Source organism: Crassostrea angulata, chromosome 8 (genome assembly GCF_025612915.1).
Source record: "Crassostrea angulata isolate pt1a10 chromosome 8, ASM2561291v2, whole genome shotgun sequence".
Taxonomy (NCBI): domain Eukaryota; kingdom Metazoa; phylum Mollusca; class Bivalvia; order Ostreida; family Ostreidae; genus Magallana; species Magallana angulata.
In genome coordinates this window covers 53,940,135-53,965,893 of record NC_069118.1, presented here as the reverse complement: position 1 = coordinate 53,965,893, position 25,759 = coordinate 53,940,135, and the positions used below count along the sequence as shown (strand labels likewise).

Sequence of the window (25,759 nt, the reverse complement as noted above, 5' to 3'; positions counted from 1 at the left end):
ACCCATAACCAGGGCCAGTATACCCATCACCAGGGTCTCCATACCTATCACCAGGGTCAGAGTACGTCTCACCAGAATCTGTGTGCCCATCACCAGAGTCTGTACACCCGTAATCAGGGCCAGTATACCCATCACCAGGGTCTCCATACCTATCACCAGGGTTAGAGCACGTATCACCAGAGTCTGTGTGCCCATCACCAGAGTCTGTACACCCGTAATCAGGGCCAGTATACCCATCACCAGGATCTCCATACCTATCACCAGGGTCAGAGTACGTATCACCAGAATAAGCGTGCCAATCACCAGGGTCTGTACACCCATAACCAGGACCAGTATACCCATCACCAGGGTCTTCATACCTGTCACCAGGGTCAGAGTGCGTATCACCAGAGTCTGTGTACCCATCACCAGAGTCTGTACACCCATAACCAGGGTCAGTATACCCATCACCAGGGTCTCCATACCTATCACCAGGGTCAGAGTACGTATCACCAGAGTCTTTGTTGCTATCACCAGGGTCTGTACACCCATAACCAGGGCCAGTATACCCATCACCAGGGTCTCCATACCTATAACCAGGGTCAGAGTACGTATCACCAGAGTCTGTGTGCCCATCACCAGAGTCTGTACACCCATAACCAGGGCCAGTATACCCATCACCAGGGTCTCCATACCTATCACCAGGGTCAGAGTACGTGTCACCAGAGTTTGTGTGCCCATCACCAGGGTCTGGATACCCATAACCAGGGCCAGTATACCAGGGTCTAAATATGGGTGTACAGACTCTGGTGATGGGCACACAGACTCTGGTGATACGTACTCTGACCCTGGAGACCATGATGATGGGTATACTGACCCTGGTTATGTGTATACAGACCCTGGTGTGAGGTCATGGGTAGATCTACAAGGGGTCAGTGACCTGTTCACCCCTAATACCCCCCCCCCCCCCAACAAAATAGCTCCTGAGTAAAAAAAAAAAAGGAAAATAGATTTCTTCTTTCTTCCCCTCCTAGTCTTGGATTTTTTATTTATTTTGGACTAAGGTGTTTGTAGAACCTGGTGAATGGAACAATGCACGAGATAATATTGGTTTACATAAAGTCTTTATACTAGCATACATGTATGTAATGAAACCATGATATTTTGTTCAGGCACCTAGCATCGTAGCAAAGTGGGTTGAGGACAGACTCATCCAATCTTGCCTTGAAAAAAACAACAACTCAAAAATACTTTTTAAATAATTGAAAATCCTAATCCGTGGGGGTAGGGGGCTAAGTGTACCTTTAACTTCAATTTCGCAGTTTATTTCCTCTCTTTCATTTCAAATTTTACATGGTACAAAAACATTGGGGGGGGGGGGGGTGCAACTGTATGTTAATTTACTTTTTTATAAGTTGATTCAAGAAAAATATTTGCTGCGAGAAAACGTGTGCTGGAGGGGGGCAGTCCCGTCCCCCTGTCCCTGCCTCATTCCAACCCCCCCCCCCCCCAACCCCCTCCGATGCTAAGTGCCTGTTGTTTTCCTGTAACATTGATTTTGATTGTTCTCTCAATTATTTATTTAATTTTTTGGTGTAAAATCTAATGTACATAACATTTTTATCACTTCTGATCATATTTTTCATATAAAAATCGCATTTTTAAATTGCACATATATCAGTTCGAAGTTCCTCCAAATAGCTTTCGAATTTCCTCCCAATCGTTGACCGATCCCGATGGAAAGTTGGTTCACGCATGCGCACATCCTGGTTATAGTGCCTGGTTATAGGATATAAAAGTATTCTATACCTCAACATGTTTGGTTTCCACTTCCTGTTAGTTTAATTGAACCTCCGCCGCAGAAGAGTCCCATAAAGGGGGTAATATTACATATTCAAAATCAAAGTTTGGTTACTTTGCTTTTAATGTTATTTCTTTTATACACATTGACTACCGTTTTTCACTGATAAATCTTATAAACTAATGTAAGAATTTTTTATCTAATATAGAATCAAAACAAATTCAGGTTGCTTTTTAGAGAAATTAATTTTTAAAAATACTTTAAATTTTACAATGAAAAATGTTAAAAAAGCAATTTGGGAAATAATACTTCGACATTCTGATTTCCAAATAAATGCAAAATTTAGTGTTATCAATTTTTTTTCAAATTTAACAAAATTTTATGTTGATATGCATTGTTATTTTTACAAATTTGATGATTTGTTGATATTTTAGTGTTTTTGTCTATTTTTGGTTGTTGCCATGGAAACAATGACCATGTGGCCAAAAATACCACATTTCTAAAATACCGCTTACCTATATTAAGCAACATAACAATATCAAGGAAAAATAATTTTTTACACTTTCCACTTATAATATGGACAAAGCTCAATGATTACTGACATTGTCTCTTAAAAACAATTAATTAAGGACAATGGCCTTTTTACTTCTGGGGACAATGTAATAGTAAATACTAAAAGTCTATATACTTCAAGTACAATTTGAAGATTAAAAAATAATCTAGAAAACTAACCCACCCACCCCCCCCCCCCCCCCAAAAAAAAATAGGGAAAAGTTAGGCTTTGTTTATTTTTTTAATATTTTATTTTTATGGTTGTCAAAGTGTCGGGTTTAGTCCGTCCTTTCTAATCCTTCTCCTTTCAAAAAATAACGAAGCTAGTCTATATGTGAATTGGAGACAATTGTATATGTGTGTGATAGGGTGATATTTTTAACCGGGTTTTCCAACGAAAAAATCCGGTTATTAAAATGGTGAAAATGGCGGGCGGGCGGCTGCCAAAAGGGTACCCTCATTGTACGGATAACTCCTCCTACAGTTCTCAAGATAGGAAATTGTTCTTTTGCAGATCAATTGTACATATATCAGAGGTGTGCATATTGCTAGGATTTTGATTTCTGATCATTTATCGAGAAAATACCAGCTTTTGAACTTAGTCATTTTTTGGCAAAATATTGCATATAGGGTACCCTCATTGTACGGATAACTCCTCCTACAGTTCTCAAGTTCGGAAGTTGTTCTTTTGCAGATCAATTGTACATATATCAGAGGTGTGCATATTGCTAGGATTTTGATTTCCGATAATTTATGAAAAAATGCTAGCTTTTGAACTTATTTTTTGGCAAAATGTTGCATATACATGTAGGGTACTCCATTTCACTGGATGAGGGTTGACATGGATTATGGATACAGTTTACATAAAAGAAAACCCGGTTTGCTGTCACATTGACAGCTTTTCACTTGTATAGTAATTAAGTCATAATTTCATTATCATGAAATTAATTAATTAAAAGTTCAATATAATTATAAGTTTACGGTATTTACTATTTAAAAGTTGTCAATATAAACAATTTTATGTACAACCTAACAGTATATATTTACATTCTACTATCTTTTTCCATAAAATTCTGTGATGTTTAAATGTCTCTAAATGCAACACTTATTCACTGCGTATGAATTTACAAGTATTTTACAAAAGTAGTTCTCAAACAGTGATTTCTGTCATCCGTGAAAAAAATATATTTCATAAATGTTGTTAAAACACCATGTTTTACAGTTATTCAACAAAAAAGTTGACTTTATTCTTAAAAGCAAAATTTTAAGAGTTATTTTCATAGGTTATATTTTCATGCTCGTCGATCTCATCTCAACAGTCTATTAAATAGACTGTTGAGACCGGTTTTATAAACAGATGTTCTTTCTGTTACTTATTTACTCCCTCCGTTATCTGCAATTTATATCGATTTATTCAAGTAAATAATTTATTTCATCAGTAAGGAAATGTAAATATAAGTATTGTCAGTTCGTGTCAGTTCATTTATTCGCTCAAAACCATTTCAAACATATGGTAAATGAGGAGAAAAATAACATTACAATATACATATGAATTGGTCAGAGGTAAACATATATAAATACAAGCTTATCTTTTAAAAAGATTGGTGAGCTAGCGCTGTAGCCATCATAATACACAGAAGCAGATTTCTAAAACATTGGTGAAAATTTCTGAATCGATTAATAGCAATAAGGCGGCACAGTGGCGTACTGGAATTGTGCTGGAGTGGGGTCTCAATTTAGAATTGTGAATCTAGAGTGGGCTTCACATCGGCAATGGCATAGTTCATTACTTGACTGCATGTGCCTTAATCACTATGTATCTACTGTAATTTCAATTTCGAACCATTGGTATTGTTTTGTAGCAATCGTATCTTCGATCTCAGGCCTATTTTATTTAAAATAACTTTGTATCATAAGACCTAAGCTACTGTTACTCTTTGACATTTACAATAAAACACAAAACTTCATGTGAAGATGATAAAACGAAATTCAAATGGTACAAATAACTACAGCAGTACAGTATTCCTAGAATCCCCTACTATGGAGTCGAGCATGCGTATTCAAATGAAAAAGACTATAGAAATGAGGGTTATATAGATTGGAAAAGTTATACAAAATGAACCTCATGGAGGACAGACAACCTCGTATATCTTTGTTATAAATATACACAATTTTCTCAAAAATTTCATGTTACATGTTGTCATAAGATACGAAAATTTAGCACATTTGATCTAGCCGAAAATTTTTTGTTTATAAACTTGTTCCGGACTTGTGATATTGCATCACATTCTAAAATATAATGAAATTCATCGGCTATAGGTTTTGTGTTACAGAGAGGACAAAATTTTTCATTTAATGGGATACCTTCCCATCTTCCCAGTTCAACTGGTAGATGGTGATTTGAAGTACGAAATTTACAAAACAAATTCTGAATTTCAGGGGTAAAATATCTAGATATTTTTCATATCCAAAATTTGTTTTACAAATTTTATATATAATTCCTGTTGATGAATCATTTATATCAGCATACCACCTTTGGATAAATAGATCATGTAATCTCTGTTCAACTGAAAAGCAGAGTCCTGGCTCACCCCTGCGAATGTGTTCGGAATGTTTTCTTTATCGTTGCGAAGTATGTAATAAATCCAGAGGTGCTCGAATGAAAGTTCACGAGACTTCACCGAGATTTGTTAAGTTCCTGTGAAATTTCGAGCGGAAGTATAAGTGTTCGGATAATATTCTCAAAATACGTAAGTACTGGTCAATTTTCCTATCATATTCTACTTTGATTTATGTTAAAACAGCAACATCTTTTAAGATGTATGTCTTATTTCACCATCTAGCGGTTTTTTAAATTAAACGATGCTGTTCAGAACAGAGTTATCGTTCGTGTTCAACCACGTGTAGAGTGGTTGAATATATAAACATGGGTTGCTTAAAAAAATCATAGCCATGTTTGATGCTTGTGGTGTGCAATACCATGTTTTTAAAAAATTAATGGGTGAATGTTTTGCACAAAAACTTAGTGTATCGAGCCATTTTCAAGGAACATTCTGCATAAAATAGTACAGTTTGTTTCACTATTGATGTTATTACTAGTTCAGGCGCGGATCGAAAATTAATTTAATTCTTAGAGGGGATCTCTATACTACGTATGTTAATTGTCGCAACAGCAGAAAAAAATTTTTTTTTGTATTGTCTTGTTTATTTCTAGAACACATGTTATCCACCAATTAATGAAGATAAAGTTTAAAATCAATAAACCTGTAGAATTTATATTTGACTACAAGTACCTAGATTCTCTAACATAGACTATAAACACGAGGCACGATTTTTACTGCGAAACAGAAAGGGTCAAATAAAACCCTGTGGTCTAAAATTTAAATGACAATAACATTCGCAGGGTTGTGGCTGTCGGCAGTCAAATCGCCAATGTTACTATAAATAGCACAACTTCAAACAAAAAACCAAACAGCGTCAAAGTAAAAGCTTCCGCTATACCAAATAGTTACACAAAGAGTCACGTTTTGTCAAAAGCCACGTTTTGTCAAAAGTCTTTTGTTTTTTTTAATTTCAAGAAAATTGTCTATCTTTTTTAGTTTTCTTATTAATTAAAGAGGTTCGATCCTCTGATTTTGGGTAGCCATTTTGTGTCATCTCTAGTCTGGAAATTCTGTGTCATATATGAATTCTACTTGTAAATTCCTTTTTTACAATGTCAAATAAACTCTATTGAATAAAATAGTGAAGAAAAAATTCCATATTTAGAGAGTGTAGTAAGGGACTATATTTTGTGGCGGAAGGTTTTTATGAAGAAAATGAGCATTTTTCATAACTCAGTTGTTTAAGAGTACCGTAATTTTAGCTTTCTTATTTTCCGTGCAGACAAAATTTTCAGATAGTTTATGCATTGGGATATCTTCGTATTGTTTCAAAGAACATATTTCAACAATATTTCAATATTTCTATCGACATATATTGGCATGTTTAAGTGATATTTCATAAAAGTAAAGAAAAAATCAACTCCAATTTTCCCCTAAAATTAGCTTATTTCATGCCATATCTCAAAATTTACATTATAGACCCATACTTTTGGTTTTATTTTCTGAATATTTAAGTTTCTTTTGGCAAGTCTGTCATAATTTGAGAAAAAGTTTGAGACTTTTTAATTATTTAATTTCATGTTGAATCGTTTATGAATAAAAGTAGTATTTTTTCAGTGCAAAAAGGTCAAAATATCAATAAGGTGAAACAATTGCAAACTTTTTCATTATGATTATATTAATTTTATTAATTCTAAATAATGTAAATTTGTATTTGATACCATGGTTCATTTCGATAAAAAATTATAGAGGGAAAAGCGATTTATGTGCAATTTGCATTCTCAGTGCAGAAAGGTCATATTAAATACACCGTAGCACCGAAAGGAGCAGATAGACCCCAAAATTTTGTTTTGAATTTTGGTTTAGATTTGTGTGTAGATATTTAAAAAATACTTTAGAAAAAAACTTAGAGACTTTTGATTGCAGGATCCAACGTCCTTAAGTGTTTTAAAAACAAGACTATGCATTTTGGACACATACAATGCGCATGAATTTCCATGAACTACTTTGCTGTGCATTGAAGAAATGGGGATTGGAATTATAACGCTTGTTGCAAAATTCAAGGCAGCAACTGTTGAATTTTTTTCTGCTAGACAGACATATTTTTGTTTATAACCGCTTACAAAATTAGGTCGCTCTCTGACGCTTTGCCGACATTGAAAGCATATGAGAGAGAGAGAGAGAGAGAGAGAGAGAGAGAGAGAGAGAGAGATTTATTTTCAGTCTTTACTACACAATATGCATAAAGACACATCAAAGGAGTCCGGCTTTCAGTACTTCAGTACTTTGATTGGTTAAAAGTATTTAAAAACTGACTATGCCAAACATTTGATAAACCACATGAGTTAAAAATATGACGAAAACAATCAATCCAAGGGTTAGTACTGGCTGTATTTTCAGCCTGATTTAAGAAGTACCGGTATAATATATTTGTAATGCTAGTATAAGTTCTAGAAATTAATTTACACCAGTATGATACCATTCTAGTAAATACTATTACAGATAAAGGAAAACGACCTGTTTCTCCGTAAATGGTTTGGAGTACTTCTTTTTAAACATAAAATGTGCTTTAAAAACTTTAAGTGAACACGTTCAAAATATATATTATCAAGTTTTTCAAAACTCCATACTTCGCAACCATATAACAATACAGGTACAACCATTTTATCAAAAAGTTCTAACTGACATGTAACTGGTAGATTAAATTGCCTAATTTTTTTCACACAAATTATCATAACGCGCTAACGTGCGTATTTCAATTTGTCTGCTTACCTGACGGCAGTTATTGACACGACGACGTCAAAAATAAATTATTCAACGCTATAGTAAATAGCTACATAGTTATTTATATACAGTAGTATGACATCACAATGGTCATTATGGTCAGTGTTAAACCTGTTTTAGCTAATTATATATCACAGGGTCAATTCTATTTTTTAATTTTCAATTTCATGGGTTCTTTAAATTCCCTCTTTGATTTGTCCTTTTTGATCTGATCTTCATACTGACCAGATCGATGTGTTTATCTTAAGACCCAGAAGAAATCTATAGACTGTAAGTAATTGTTTTATATTTTATGCTATTTATATTACTGCTTATTAATAAAGCATATTTATTTATATTTGCTAGATAAGTAAATGATATATATAGTGAAATGTTAATCTATTCAAATGTAAATTATCATGAGTGAAAACTTGGTGTTTGAGCAACACTCATTATAGTTATTTAACAATCGTAAGCTAGATAACCTAAATGTAGTTTTAACAAGGCTTTGTGTCACACATAGTTATGCATAGATATATATATATATATATATATATATATATATATATATATATATATATATATATATATATATATATATATATGTGTGTGTGTATATATATATATATGTATATATATATATATATGTATATATAGATAAATAAAGCCTTGGTACAGCAAAAATACTTAAATAAATAAAAAAAAAATAAAACAGAATGCGACAGTCCAAATTAAATAAATTGTTTACTGTTAGCGCTTTCAGCCATGTCGGCTCTTCAGACAGTTATACAAAATTAAAAACGTTGTTTGTAACGTTGTCAATGACGTCGTGTTTTTAAAGTTCATTATGACGTCACAATGTACATCAAGGTAGCGATGGCGTGAACTTTATCAACGCCGTTAAGCAATGCATAGACATATAATACAATACATATAAAAATTATATATATGATAAATCTATTTTCGATTAAGTTTCGGGTTAAATATTTTAATAAAATAGTCCTCTTTTGTGGTTCGGGCGATTTCATTTGAATTCCACATTTTGTAAAACGGAAATATTTTAAATGTTCCCTTTCCGCACTTCGCAAAATGTTCCGAACATGGAGTGTTTCTCACTGTTTCGTCCTTTATTTGTTGTTTGTGGACTCTCACTCGGGCGTTGAGCTGGTTAGTCTGGCCAATATAATTTTCTCCACATGTTGGACAAGTCGCACAATATATCAAATTAGACGATTTGCAGTTCATTGGGGCATTAGGTTTTAAAATTTGGCCGCTTTTTAATATTATTCCTTCTCCCTCCTGTATAAGGTCACATGTTCCACATCGGGGGTCGCCGCACTTTTTGATGGAAATAGTATTGCTGGACGAGAACTTTGCTTTGGAGAGAATTTTCCTCAGATTCGGCGCTTGTCGTCTGCTGTTTATGAAAGATGATTGGTTTAACAGTTTTTTCATATTTTCTGATTGTTCAAATATTGGAAAAAAACGTTTTGCTGCTTTAAAAATATTATGGTTACACGGATTATGTGTAGTTACAAACGGAATTTTCTCATCTTGTTTCTCCTCCTTAAGGCGGGTCCTTCTAAGTTGTGCTAAAGGAATATCCATAGCCCGGTTAATTCCGTCATTAATAAGTTCCACGGGGTAATTCTGTCGTCTAAGGTGTTGTTTTAACTCTTGAAGCCTTTGTAGGCGAAGAGAAGGGTGAGTCACAATAGTACATACACGCCGTGCCATGTTGTATGGAATATTCCTTTTTGTGTGAGACGGATGACATGAATGAAAATCCAAGTATTGATGGGAATCTGTTTCTTTGCTAAATAAATCGGTAATGATATTCTCGCCGTCTTTGATAATAAGAATATCTAAGAATGGGAGTTTCTCACGATGGACGTCTATAGTGAATTTTATCGAGGCCTGCAGTTCATTTAAGATAGAATGAAATTTTATAAGATCCTCTTCCGTTTCGGTCCAAAAGATGAAACAGTCATCAAGGTATCTTTTCCAGTTCTCTTTAATGTATAGCGTAAAATCGGCATCAAAGATATCCGGCAATATACTATAAAGTTTTTCTTCAAGGTACCCCATTACAAGTGAGGCATACGTAGGGGCAACTTTTGTGCCCATGGCAGTACCTTTTATCTGTAGGTAATTTTCATCATCAAAGAGGAAAGTGTTATTTTCTAGTACAAGTTTTAGTCCGGCTAAGATGAACTCTTTTGAAAATCTACTATCTATTTGATCTGGATGCTTGTTCAACCAATATTGAATTGCCTCTAATCCTAAATTATGAGGAATATTAGTATATAGGCTGCTTACATCAAATGTAACAAGGATCGTGTCTCCTGGTACTGTTTGTGGGATGTAGTTCAGAAAATCCATATCATCACGAACGTAACTTGTCACTTTGGTGCATAGCGGTTTCAAAATGATATCCAGCATATTGCTTAACCGTTGTGTGCTAGATGCGGGTCCTGCTATGATAGGCCTCAGTTTTAGATCATTTGGTCTAGGAAGTTTGATATAAGTAGAGTTACATTTTTTGACGTTTTCTTGGATATTTTTACATTTGTGGATTTTAGGCAAACCATAAAAATTACTAGATTTAACCTCATATTTAGTCAGATATTCAATTTCATTATCCGTTAGATTGTCTTGGTACTTTCTGGTAAGTTTTTCTATTTTGAGCATGGTTCGCCGATCTTCATTCTGTTCCAGTTTTGTGTAAAACTGATGATCTTGAAGTTGAGAAAGTGACATTTCTTTGTAATGGTCTCTATCCATTATGACTATAGCCCCTCCTTTATCGGCGTTTTTAATTATAATTGATGGGTCATTTTTCAAGGTTTGCATTGCTTGATATTGTTTGTGGGAAATATTAGACTTAACAGTTTTATCTGTCACGTTGGAGTTCGCAGTGTTGCGAAGACATGAAATATAATCCTCCAGATGTTTATCTCTATTTAACGGTGGTTTGAACCCCTTATTGTTTTTAACAAGAGATATGTCATTGTTATTTTCATTTTGAAAAAACTCTTTTAAACGTAATTTTCGACAAAATTCTTCCGTGTCCGTGACAACATCAACCTTGTCAGACTTTGGTGTTGGTGTGAATTTTAAACCATGCTCTAGAAGTTGTATTTCACCAGTGTTTAAGTCTCTTTGCGAAAGGTTGATGATTTTAGGCTCTGTTGGAATTGTGCAATCAATGTTTTCCCGACTGTTTATTGTTTTTTCCGCTTCGTTTGTGACCGGCGTTGTCCTAAAAAAGAATTCTCCGGATTTTGTCGTGATATTTGTGAAGAGTTTCCCGAATGAGCTCTTTGAGTCCAATTCTGTCCCGAGGAAGAATTCCTGGAATTATGATACGGTCCTTTTCTGTAGTTCCTCCTAGGTTTGTTTTGATGTTGTGGTCGTCTTTCCCTAGAAACGAATCTCCATCCATCAGTGTTTTGTTGACTGCTGTGTTTTACTCCGTTTTGGTTATGTCTAGAATATTGATCTGACATACTGTTTGAATCATCACTACGGCGAACATGATGTGGGATTCCTTTTTTAAGTGCCTCTGCATATGACATATGTCTGGAGTCAGTATTCCTTTCGTTTGGCCTGGATGTATAGCGGTTCTCCGTACGTGGGTTTTTGTACCCATTGTTTTGCTGTTTATTTCTCTGATTTTGTTTTCGTGCGTTTTTACTTATTTTTATTGGTTCGTTTCCATAGTTAGATTCATACTGTTCCAACCATGCAGTTTTTGACTCAAGAATCTTTTTTGATTTTTCCTCTTCTCTAGTGACATCATTATTCCACAGTTCAATAAGTTTTTTCCGAATGTTGCCATTGCTTCTTTTGTTCAATTCATCATACATCATTGCATCAGTCTTCTCATACTTGTTCTTGTATTTCGGAACTCTGAGACGTAGTAATATAATTTCCGTCTCAAATCTTTGAAGTGCCAGATTAATTCTAATTTTGGTTTCCTCACTTGGCTCTGCTGTAATTTCTTTTACCCGAAATTTCCTCGGAAAAATAACGTTTTCCTTACTTTTCCAACTCTCATATGTGTCAGCGAGATTTTCACTTTTAATAGCATTCCAATATGCTTGTTTTCTTTCATTCAATAATTTGAACCACAATGCTTTCATTTGACTTCGCTTTTTGAATGCCTCTTTTTCAATATTACATTCATTCCATTCTTGAAATAATTCCTGCACATTTGTATTGGGAATTTCATCCACGTTATTTTTTCTCGATGCAGTGCTTTCAATTTCCATTCTATCTAATAACAACAGTTCTACCTTTTCCCTGTATTCACGGGTTTGTTGTTCCAAAGTTTCAAACATAGTAGTAAAGTTATCGTACTTACTACAGAGAATCGATATTTTTCCGGATATTTCTTCTAAAATCCTTTCGATTCCGTTGTTTTCCGCTACCGATTTGGATCTGGTCTGTGACATCCTGATCATGTACCAGTCAAAGAATATGTAGATAAATAAAGCCTTGGTACAGCAAAAATACTTAAATAAATAAAAAAAAAAAAATAAAACAGAATGCGACAGTCCAAATTAAATAAATTGTTTACTGTTAGCGCTTTCAGCCATGTCGGCTCTTCAGACAGTTATACAAAATTAAAAACGTTGTTTGTAACGTTGTCAATGACGTCGTGTTTTTAAAGTTCATTATGACGTCACAATGTACATCAAGGTAGCGATGGCGTGAACTTTATCAACGCCGTTAAGCAATGCATAGACATATAATACAATACATATAAAAATTATATATATGATAAATCTATTTTCGATTAAGTTTCGGGTTAAATATTTTAATAAAATAGTCCTCTTTTGTGGTTCGGGCGATTTCATTTGAATTCCACATTTTGTAAAACGGAAATATTTTAAATGTTCCCTTTCCGCACTTCGCAAAATGTTCCGAACATGGAGTGTTTCTCACTGTTTCGTCCTTTATTTGTTGTTTGTGGACTCTCACTCGGGCGTTGAGCTGGTTAGTCTGGCCAATATAATTTTCTCCACATGTTGGACAAGTCGCACAATATATCAAATTAGACGATTTGCAGTTCATTGGGGCATTAGGTTTAGATTTAGGTTAGATCATAATCTAACGGATAATGAAATTGAATATCTGACTAAATATGAGGTTAAATCTAGTAATTTTTATGGTTTGCCTAAAATCCACAAATGTAAAAATATCCAAGAAAACGTCAAAAAATGTAACTCTACTTATATCAAACTTCCTAGACCAAATGATCTAAAACTGAGGCCTATCATAGCAGGACCCGCATCTAGCACACAACGGTTAAGCAATATGCTGGATATCATTTTGAAACCGCTATGCACCAAAGTGACAAGTTACGTTCGTGATGATATGGATTTTCTGAACTACATCCCACAAACAGTACCAGGAGACACGATCCTTGTTACATTTGATGTAAGCAGCCTATATACTAATATTCCTCATAATTTAGGATTAGAGGCAATTCAATATTGGTTGGACAAGCATCCAGATCAAATAGATAGTAGATTTTCAAAAGAGTTCATCTTAGCCGGACTAAAACTTGTACTAGAAAATAACACTTTCCTCTTTGATGATGAAAATTACCTACAGATAAAAGGTACTGCCATGGGCACAAAAGTTGCCCCTACGTATGCCTCACTTGTAATGGGGTACCTTGAAGAAAAACTTTATAGTATATTGCCGGATATCTTTGATGCCGATTTTACGCTATACATTAAAGAGAACTGGAAAAGATACCTTGATGACTGTTTCATCTTTTGGACCGAAACGGAAGAGGATCTTATAAAATTTCATTCTATCTTAAATGAACTGCAGGCCTCGATAAAATTCACTATAGACGTCCATCGTGAGAAACTCCCATTCTTAGATATTCTTATTATCAAAGACGGCGAGAATATCATTACCGATTTATTTAGCAAAGAAACAGATTCCCATCAATACTTGGATTTTCATTCATGTCATCCGTCTCACACAAAAAGGAATATTCCATACAACATGGCACGGCGTGTATGTACTATTGTGACTCACCCTTCTCTTCGCCTACAAAGGCTTCAAGAGTTAAAACAACACCTTAGACGACAGAATTACCCCGTGGAACTTATTAATGACGGAATTAACCGGGCTATGGATATTCCTTTAGCACAACTTAGAAGGACCCGCCTTAAGGAGGAGAAACAAGATGAGAAAATTCCGTTTGTAACTACACATAATCCGTGTAACCATAATATTTTTAAAGCAGCAAAACGTTTTTTTCCAATATTAGAACAATCAGAAAATATGAAAAAACTGTTAAACCAATCATCTTTCATAAACAGCAGACGACAAGCGCCGAATCTGAGGAAAATTCTCTCCAAAGCAAAGTTCTCGTCCAGCAATACTATTTCCATCAAAAAGTGCGGCGACCCCCGATGTGGAACATGTGACCTTATACAGGAGGGAGAAGGAATAATATTAAAAAGCGGCCAAATTTTAAAACCTAATGCCCCAATGAACTGCAAATCGTCTAATTTGATATATTGTGCGACTTGTCCAACATGTGGAGAAAATTATATTGGCCAGACTAACCAGCTCAACGCCCGAGTGAGAGTCCACAAACAACAAATAAAGGACGAAACAGTGAGAAACACTCCATGTTCGGAACATTTTGCGAAGTGCGGAAAGGGAACATTTAAAATATTTCCGTTTTACAAAATGTGGAATTCAAATGAAATCGCCCGAACCACAAAAGAGGACTATTTTATTAAAATATTTAACCCGAAACTTAATCGAAAATAGATTTATCATATATATAATTTTTATATGTATTGTATTATATGTCTATGCATTGCTTAACGGCGTTGATAAAGTTCACGCCATCGCTACCTTGATGTACATTGTGACGTCATAATGAACTTTAAAAACACGACGTCATTGACAACGTTACAAACAACGTTTTTAATTTTGTATAACTGTCTGAAGAGCCGACATGGCTGAAAGCGCTAACAGTAAACAATTTATTTAATTTGGACTGTCGCATTCTGTTTTATTATTTTTTTTTTTTATTTATTTATGTATATATATATATATATATGTATATATATATATATATATATATATATATATATATATATATATATATATATATATATATATATATATATATATATATATATATATATATCAGATTTGATACTTATTGCCTAAGATAAGTTTAATATGTTTTATTTATTAAACATTGATAACTATCTAAATTATTAATTAATTGAACTCTTTATATATCAGTTAGCACTGTGATATGGGGAATAACTCTTGCTTGTATAAACAGTGCTTGGCAAAATCATAAAACGGATGTTTTGATTCTTATACAATGCAATGAAATATTATGTGATCTATTTTATTTTTATGATGATATTGATAAATTACTTATTGTGATACATGTATTGTTAAATATTTCAGAGCTTATATAATATAAAGTCATAATAGAGAACACTACGTTGGAGTTGTTGTCTTTTTCTATATGCAATAACACCATCACTACATGTACATATACCTACATGAAGATATTGGGCTATTTTTCGAAAGTGTACACTTGTGATAAAACAATGCATACGGTACATAACATATATAGCTGTAGCTCTATGTATAAATTTTGGGTTAGAAAATATAAAGCTACAGTGCATACAATACTTACATGTACAAAAAAACTTAACGGCAATTTGCCGTGTATAAAAATAACACTATTTTTGAAAAAGATTTACATCATACCATTACACATTTTGTGCAAATAATCCATTTAAATAATTCTTCATTTAGTTTACTACTGTTAATAATTGTATTTTACTTGCCCCAAACTTTCTCCTATAAAACAACCTTTATTAACCGTACTCGGAAAGCGGATCAAGAACTGTATTTTTTAAGGTATGTAAACAAACCAATGTTCATGTATGGAGCTGGTGATCGGGGGATCAGAGACAGGTAAAATAAAGAAATCTGCAGTAAATGGTTTGTGGATATTTTAGTATTAATATTTACACCGAAAGTGTAACAGAAGAGAAACGAATCGGACACTTGCCTAATGAAGACGCACATGTACAAACCCCCTTGCACTCTCCACTTCCGTCTCGTTCTTTCACACCATCGTTCAATTCTTTTATTGACTGTCGATTGCCGATCGAAAGGTGTAGAAATCCAGGAATTCATATCTATCACTTCGACTGGCAAGTTAGTAGTAATACATGTGCATTATACATTTATGGTATTTACATGAAATAAACGCTTAGCACATGCAACTTTACACAGAGAGAGAGAGAGAGAGAGAGAGAGAGAGGGAGTTTTGCACAGAATTTAAACGTAGGGGATAGTCGGATAGTCGATTTTGAATGATTAATATTGGTGGGAAATGAACTGTTCTGAGAAATCCTTCAACTCTGGCATTGCATAAGCGTGTACTGATAACTCCGCCAATAAAAGGAGTTAACCAATCATAAAGCTTTCACAACGGCGGCGTGTATAATTTATGCATGACGTAGCTGACAGAAATGATCGTGACGCTATAGGAAAAGTCCAACCAAATCGGTTTTGATAATAAACTTCGAGATATCGGAGTATTCGAGGGTTCTAAATTCTAAAGAATATCAAAGAGCTAAAGTCACTGTAATGAGTGCTGAATGAAAAATAATACTTTGTAAAGAAAATAAACAAGTTTAATTTGAAAAAAAAATCATAAAACAAAACAAATCATTATATTCACCCCTCCCCCTTTCACACCACTCTCATTCGAAAATAACTTTAAAAAAAAAGAATAATTCAATTAAAAAAATGATCAAATATCTGATACTTTCAACTGAATTCAAAATTAAATCACACTGTATCAGATATAAAATGGAAGTAAACTACAAAATGTTGTTAAGAAAATATTTCAACCAATAAAACTCTTGTTGAAAAATTACTCAAAAAATGTTAAAGTTCAATAATAAAAAAAAAACTGTGACATTACAATTACTTCAAACTTCAGCTCGGTATATATGAAAATTAGCCTGTAAAAACAGTCTTTTTTAAACACTTAAAACCTCTCTCTGAAAAGGAACTCAGTCACTTCAAGGACACCATGCACCCAAGACGCTCCTGGCCTCCTGCCCTCGTAAAATTACCTGTCCCTCGAGTATCGCTAACCTGACTGCAAGCACCGGTCTCTCGCTTTCAGTCTAAGACCACTTTTTGGACAGAAAATACACCCCGTTGAACACAGCATACATCCCTCCATTCGTCTTTTACCCACATGACCTTCCATAGGAAAATTCCCGTCTAGCACCCACAGTCTGTAGTACAGGAATTTGTACCAAACACCCTTATGTACTGAAAAAAAAACACACTGGGACTAAAAAAGTCCCGATAAACATACAAACATACGACCAATTACACTTAGAACTAACTTACCAGCAATATGTACAACAAAACAACCTTACCGGCTAGGAAAACATGTGCCCGCCAAACAAATCCAGAATTCAATGGCTACCCGTTTAACCTCAGTATTATACTAACTGGAGATATTCACCATATCTAAAATCAGGAGCTGCAAAACGTGGCGCCCGGCTGATGTCGTTACCGTACCCTCTACTGACCACTACACCCAAAACGATCACTTTAAATACCCGATTTAAAAACAGCACACTCACCCGACACTCGTCACTCACATACGGTAACCCATTCATAACAAAAAGAAAGAGGAACACAAATACAAACACATGTATATACAAAACTGAATCAACTTTATTATACATGTAGTCACATACATGTAGTATTACCTCGGGGGAGGGAACAACCCCCGTGCTGGCCACTAATATTTGTTTGTGGCATTTAAATTTGAAATAATTTTTCTCTGGCAGAATTTTGTAATAATTCAATTAATAAGTACATGTAGTCCACGTTTGGGAATTCTATTGTAACTTCATTTTTGTTTCAATTTTGTGAGTGCCTATGCAGCAGATTGGATGAGTTCTGTCATGTATTTGTTTTTCATGTCTAGGACACTAATAAAGACTCATTGAATTTATTAATCATTCTATATTTGTGAACCTTTCACTCAGCTTAATTTATGTCATCACCTGTCAATTTATACTCATTGTTCAGATTCTTATGAAAAGTTTTTAACAATTGCCGTCTGGAATACGGCGGCCAGCCTCGGCCACGTCCGTCTCACCCGGAGTCTTGAGTCCGGAGGTCACGACTACTCATATCCGACTTGATTGTAACATGTTTTTCTGTTAAATAGTTATAATATTGCCATCGTTGAGTCTCATGCAATAAATTTGGAATCCTGCAAACTGGTTTCAAACTGGCTTTTATTTCTCTGGAACTGTATATTGTTGGACCGCCTGGAATACGACACACCTATAATTATTTGTTTTTACCTTGCGGCCCACAGCGCGCCTCAACCTTATACCTTGTACCCATTACGCCAACATTCCCTCATCCCGTTCGTACTGCACACGACGGATGCAGTCCCAGACGAACTCATTTGTATACCATACAAATCTACGCGGTCATATATAATTGGCCTCCCAGGTACAAGTATTTCCCGCTGCAAATCTTCACGTCCTTTGAACGTTTTCAATGTGTAAGAAGCCGATTTAATGTATTTTCAAATACACCCCTGCGAATGTGTTCGGAATGTTTTCTTTATCGTTGCTTAGTCTGTAGTAAATCCAGATGTGCTCGAAAGAAAGTTCACGAGACTTCACCGAGATTTGTTCAGTTCCTGTGAAAAAACAGAGTTATCGTTCGTGTTCAATCACGTGTAAAATGGTTTGAGAATATAAACACAGGTTGCGTAATAAAATCATAGCCATGTTTGATGCTTGTGGTGTGCAATACCACGTTTTTTTTTAAAAATAATGGGCGTTTGTTTTGCATAAAAAATTAGTATATCGAGCCATTTCCAAGGAACGTTCTGCATAAAATAGTATTGTCTTTTTCACTACTGATGCTATTACTATGTCAGGCGCGGATCGGAAATTAATCCTTAGGAGGGATCTCTTCTAAGCATGTTAAATGTTGCAACAGCAGAAAATTGTATTGTCACATATATTTCTATAAAACATCTTATCCACAAATTAATGAAGATAAAGGTTAAAATCACTAAACCTTTAGATTTTATATTTGACTACAAGTACCTATATTATAGGAAACAGACTATATACACGAGGCACGATTTTTACTGCGAAAATGAAAGGGTCAAATTAAAGCACGTGGTCTAAAATTTAAATGACAGTAACATTCGCAGGGGTGAAATAATTAGTAGACAAAATTACTTGGGCGGAATTTAAGTTGATCTGAGAGGTATTTGTGAGTGATGCTATCAATGTTAGAATGGATATGCATTTCACTTACTACCTCGTTGACCATGCTGTGTATGTCTTGTGTTTTGTGGATTACACCCGTCTTGAATACCGTCATTTGTACAAAAAAAAAAAAAAATTGCCTGAGTCCTTCGCCCACATAATTTGCGCGGTTCTGAACCACGACAGTAGAAGATTTATCCTCCTTTATATGATAATGATCGGCTCATTGCTGCGACTGTTCATTGCAGCTCGTTTTGTTTGAGCTAGACAAGTTGTCTCTATACTTGTGAAAATAAATTGTACATAGCTCCATGTTGGTTGCATAATAACAATCCTCCAAGGTAATGTTAAGTAATTAGATATGTTGCCAGGGTTGTAGTATGCATTGTTGTATAAGGAATGCAGTTTTGTGTCATTGTCATCTGTATGAAATTGTATCCTACATCTTATTTATTTTTTGCTAATTCATTGAAGCTACGTAACAGATGCGTCTTTTATACTAATATACAGGCCGTTCCAGGTGTAGTAAATAGTGTCAAAACTAGACGAGATCTCGTTGTGAGCAATGAGCGGGTCTTTCGTCGATATTTGTCCCAAATATGGCCCTCCATGTTCTAGTTGTTTTTTAAGATAAATTTTTATAATATCCAGAAAACTAAATGAAACATATATTTTCATCTTTTGAACCATTAATCATTTCTTCAACGTTTAAGCAACATATTTTAACTGCTTCAAAACGCTTAACAAACTCGCAATCGTTTTTGAGAAAAAAAACTTTCCCCGGCAACATAACTCCCTAATGAGAGTCGCTATGACAGTTTTGAAGATTACATGCTACGAATTAAATTCTCAGCTACTTTCACTCTTGAATTTCGTTAAAAAAATTTACGTAACAAAATGTTGGTCCTTTTAGATGCTTTATTACTTAACATATTGGTTTTTAAAATGATCTAACAGCTGTAAAACGTCAAGATAAACATTTTTTTTTTCATTTTTTAAAATTTTTAACAAATTAACAATCATTTTTAGATATTAAGAAAATACTTTTAATCCTTATAGGTACCTAATTTAAAGGACTGGTCCTATATCAAAATTATGATCGTTGAAAGGGTCTTGATCGGTATTTGCAACATTTTTGTTCTACAAGTAATAAGAAAATGTTCCTCAGTCTTGAGATAAATAAGAAAATCAGTCTTAGTGACCAGCCACGTAACTCCCTTATGGGAGTCGCTATGACAATATTGAAGATTGCAGGTTGTTTAGAATGGCATTACACAAAAAATTTCTTCAAAAAAAGATTTAATTTTGGCTCCTACAGATCCATTTTTAAGGAACTGGGTCCTTAATTTTAATACTTTGAAAAGGTATTGGTATTGCAACAAGATTTTTTCTACTTCTATAGTTCATAACAAAATGTTTATCAGACTTGAAATAAATAAGGTACTAGTAATCAGTTTTAAGGGCTAGCCACAAAACCTTCTAATGGAAATCGCTATGACAGTTTTAAATTAAAAATAGCATTTTGTTTAGAATGAAATTAAACAAGATTTTTCCTGTATAGAGTTTGAAAAAATATTGCTTGTTTTAAAGTTTCTTAGCAACAAAGTTTCAAGATTTTTGCACCTTAAGGTTCCGTATTACGTAACAGATTATCATTTATGAGGGCCAAACAGTTGTAAAACATCAAGTAAAACAATTTTGAGGTATTTAGAAAAGACATCTTTCCCCTATTTGTCCCTTATAAAAGTGGTTGGTCCCTAAATTTTGATGTCCATAAAAAGGTCTCGTGATTTGCGCTATATGTCTTTACAGATTATTTGAAAGAAAAAAGTTACATATAAAAACGTGTCAAAATTCTGCCGATATTTTCGCTCTCAATTTTCGTGCCCCATGCAGCGAGCTCAGAAGCTTTGCACTTTTGGCTATTTCAAAAAATTAATCTTTTTAAACTTTAACCTATTTTCTATTCATATTGAAAATTTCACTTTCGCTTCATGAAGAGCTTCTGAGGAGTTAGATGCAAAGAATGGGTCATTAAAATTTAAAAATTCGTCAATAAATCTTATCATATAACCGAAAATGACGCCATCAATAACTTCAAAAACACATAAAATTCAACAATTTATAATCATCTGTGAAAACATAAAAGAAATCAGTTGAATAATTTTTGAGAAATTGTCTGGAAGACCTTAATAAATGCCACCCGATACCAGGTGTGACGATGGATTTCCCCGTGACAAAGACTAGTTATTCTTCCTGCTTAGCTTATGAACAAACATCATGCTGAAAGTCGCAATAATGTTAGGCTGCAGTGTATTTTTTCTAGTTTTCGTGAACATTGGACAAACGAAGGGAACGGATGTAGCCGGGAAACTAAATCCCCCTTCCCCCGTGAATCCCTTCACCCCGGGGGACTCAAAGTGGTGCGCGTTTAAAATGGGCGGGAATGTGGCCCGTTTTGAGGTGCTTCCCGGCCTCGGCTGGGACAATCTCCAGAATAAGGACGCTGGGATGCTGTTCCAGTACAACTACTCGGAGTGTCGGACGACGGACGACGGTCGGTACCTGATTCCTGATGGAGTCTTCACGGTCCCCCTCAAATCCAGTCAGTTAGAGGTATTCGGAGAACTGTTCCAGCACTGGATCAACTTTACATCAACTACTTCCTCTTCCATCAATGCAGAGGCCGGACTACACATTGGATCCTTCGGAATTAGCGGGAAATATTCCCACGAGTCGGAGAGCGTGCGCAAACACCAAATTCTGGACAGGTCCGTGACGACGCGGGTACAGGCGCGGTACGCTCGCTACTCCGCCCTCCTACAGCCCGACACCCCCCTCAACCCGGCGTTCAGAGACCGACTCCGAAACATCGCTTACTACATACAAACAAACAAAACCAACATGGCCCGATACCAGAGTCAATTGTTAGTGCGGGACTACGGAACACACATCATTTCCGGTGTGCAGGCAGGCGCCATCATCTCTCAGCTTGACCAGATTAAGACGACGTTCAGTAATAGCTACAGTATGGATCGCCGACAAGTCGTGGCCGCGGCCAGTGCCTCGTTTATGAGCGTGTTTAACGTCGGCGCCGAGTACAAACACAGCACGTCTACTGAAGTCATCGACCAGTATCTAGGGAATCGAACAAACTCGATTATCCGCGTAATTGGAGGACCAGTTTTCCAACCGAAAAATTTTACGTTGAATCAGTGGGCCTCTGGTTTGAGCGAAGATCTGGTAGCGGTAGACAAGTCTGGATATCCTATCTATGAGCTGATTTCCGCCCAGACACTTCCTGAACTCCCGCCTTCAATCCTGTTTCCTTTGGTTCAAACCGTAAAGAGTGCGGTGGAGGAGTATTATAAATTCAACATCTACAGAGGGTGTACCAATCTGGACTCGCCCAACTTTAGTTTTATTGCAAATGTAAATGACAGTACTTGTGAAAGTCCGAAAACCAACTACACGTTCGGAGGAGTTTATCAGAAATGCAAACAGTCGAGGCAACTCAGTCAGAATCTCTGTAACGGACTTGTCCAGAAAAATCCTCTCACTGGAGCACAGTCGTGCCCCAGCGGCTATGAGAGTGTTCTACTGAACGAAGGCACAAGATCCGCCACCGAAACCCGGAGTAGTTCTTATTCTTGTGGAATTTTGTGGCTGTGGCACTGTAGTAAAAATTACAATGTCTACGGGAGCGCTAAATATCAGTCATTCTGGTGCGTCGCGCAGGGTCACGTGGGTCAGCAATCTGGATTCCAGTTTGGTGGGATATATACAAACAAGATCGATAACCCGCTGACCCAGTCCCGCGGGTGTCCCCTCTATTTCTACCCCCTGAAACTCGGTCTTGGTATGCAAGTTTGTGTCAGTGATGATTATGAGCTAGGGTTTCGCAATTCCGTACCTTTCGCTGGTTTGTTTAGCTGTATGACCGGAAATCCACTCGCCGTTCATCAGGATACATCGTTTAAAAATCCAGATATGTTGCACTCTCTCTCCTCTTACCTTAAAGCGTCGAATAACTGGCCGCGGGGTTGCCCGACTGGGTACAGCATGCACTTAGCGACGATAGAAAACTCCTGTGAAATCAACTACTGTGTGAAAGCTAACGCCTTCTCCGACAAAGGACTTCCGCCCGTCAGACGTCCGCCATTTATGGATTTGCCGGGAGACGCCTATGTGGATTCTGGAAATTCCGAGGAATTATACATGATCAGTAGAGGCGGACAGACTTGGATCGATTTGACGAAACAACCCAATTACGCAGAAAAGGCAGACCGCGGGGGCGACTCTCAGGGAAATGAAGACGGTCTCTCTTCCGGTTCCACTGCAGCCATCGCCATAGTGATCACATTGGTTGTCTTAGCAACCGTAGGCATGTTTATGTATAGAAGATATCAGAGATCAAGACATCTTTATAACAGAATGCCCAACTATGAAACTGAAGCTGCGAACCGGCGAGAATACGGGGCGACTGGACAGACTGAAGACTCCTCCCAAACAGCCTGAGCGTGTAGACATGCATGCATATAATGTTCATTTCTTTATTTTCTCTCTGCAGTGTTCTTTTCAAAATGACTTTTAAATGTGTTTTTTTTTTTTAGCTGAACCGAAGGTTCAAGTGAGCTTTTCTGATCACCCGTTGTCCGTCGTCCGTCCGTCTGTCTGTCTGTCCGTCCGTCTGTAAACTTTTCACATTTTCAACTTCTTCTCAAAAACCACTGGGCCAAATTTAACCAAATTTGGTACAAAGCATCCTTATGGAAAGGGGATTATATATTGTAAAAATAAAGGGTACAGCCTTTTTCAAAAGGGAGATAATTGCGAAACAGTGAGTATAGGATGCATGTCTTTAAAAATCTTCTTCTCAAGAACCACTGCACCAAAAAACGCCAATTTTTACACAAAAGCTTGTATATATAGTGAAGATTTTAAATTATAAAAATCGTGACCCTCGAACCAAAACTGGAGCCCCAGGCGGGGTTCAAAGTTTAACATAGAAATACATATGAAAATGTCTAAAAAATCTTCTTTTCAAGAACCACAGCAATAGAAATGCCAATTTTTACAGAAAAGGTTGCATATATATTGAAGATTCTAAATTGTAAAAATCGTGACCCTCGGAACAAAACTGGGGCCCCAGGCGGGTTTCAAAGTTTAACATAGAAATACATAGGAAAATGTTTAAAAAATCTTCTTCTCAAGAACCACTGCACCAGAAATGCCAATTTTTACACAAAAGCTTGCATATTTTGCGAAGATTCTAAATTGTAAAAATCGTGACCCCCCGGACCAAAACTGGGCCCCCAGGCGGGGTTCAAAGTTTAACATAGAAATACATAGGAAAAATGTTTTCATGACTTTTGTTCCATTTATTCAACTAAATTGTGCACCAAAAAACCAAGCTGTGTCTCCCTGATTATTGACAACTCATTGCATAAGTATATAAGGTTGTTTAATCAAGAAATGACGGATGAATACGATAAGGTGTAAAAATTCACTAAATATTATTTTAGTTTATCGCTTACATTTAATTTGGATACCGTGCCCGATAAAAATAAAAATAAATATGTAAATTGATTTGTTATCGGGCACGGTTTCCAAAATATATGTAAGCGATAAATTTATCTTGTGATTTTGTTGCAATATTGCAGCTATAGTTTGGTTGAGCATTATAGAAACGGCAGATCAACGCACGTGGTGTGGATTTATTTATAAACAACCATACCATAGATAATCTTGTTTCACACGGGAATTAAATTTAAAAAAAAGTATGTTTTATTATAATAAGGGAAACACTGTTAATGTGTTTCCCTCGTATACAAATGATGAACCCGTAAAATTTGCTCAAAGAGTGTTTAAAGCAGAAAGAAGATAATTTATTTTTGAACTTTGAAATTTCTTCGATTTTTGTAATCATGATGAGTTATGATTCATTATATTACAAATGCATCACTACGTATTTTATAAGGAAATATATATATACTGAGTATACAATCACATGGTAATGTTAAAATTATATATAAAAATATAGTTGCATATTGTGGTATTAATGGACTTATTGTACGTACGACCTTACTCAGACAGCGCGTGCACGGATCTCTATCTCGCGGGATACCTGGTCGAGGACGGTGCACGGCGAGGGCTATTGTGAAATCTTGTTGATGAACCCATGTTTTATGTGTATTTGTATGTTGTCTGCTTGGCAATAAATACTATAATATGTACTAATATAGTTACACAAAATATTTTTAGTCTGATATTATTTGATATACGACTATTGGTACAGGAATTTAAAATAATAATACCTATTTTAAAGAAAATGTCAGCTCTAGGCCTTTGTAGGCGTTCCGGCCTTTGATATGTATATGTAACAGTGACTACAGTTTAGTGGTACCTATCTTACTAATTTTTATTTCCTACTTCTAATGTCCTCTCTCCTAATAAGAGAAAACTGCTCAAAGACAGTTATTATCTGGTGGTACTAGTTTTACAATGATCTGTAATTGGTGGTAACTTACTGTTAGATCCCCGGACTAAATTGTAGAAATCGTGACCCTCAGACCAAAACTGCAGCCCCGGGCGGGGTTCAAAGTTTAACATAGAACTACATATGAAAAATGTTTAAAAATTTTCTTCTCAAGAACTACTGCACCCAAAATGCCAATATTTACACAAAAGGTTGTATATATAGTGAAGAT

General features: G+C 35.5%; 2 protein-coding genes across 2 annotated transcripts in view; both read left to right on the top strand.

Moving 5' to 3' along the window:
* The window catches only part of LOC128159449 (protein MON2 homolog), a 556,747-nt gene that overhangs the window by 369,537 nt on the left and 161,451 nt on the right, over positions 1–25,759 (top strand). The window lies entirely within an intron of this gene.
* On the top strand, positions 21,348–23,567 carry LOC128159453 (macrophage-expressed gene 1 protein-like). The gene has a single exon (XM_052822560.1). It carries the CDS (start codon positions 21,348–21,350, stop codon positions 23,565–23,567), a length of 2,220 nt encoding a protein of 739 aa, XP_052678520.1.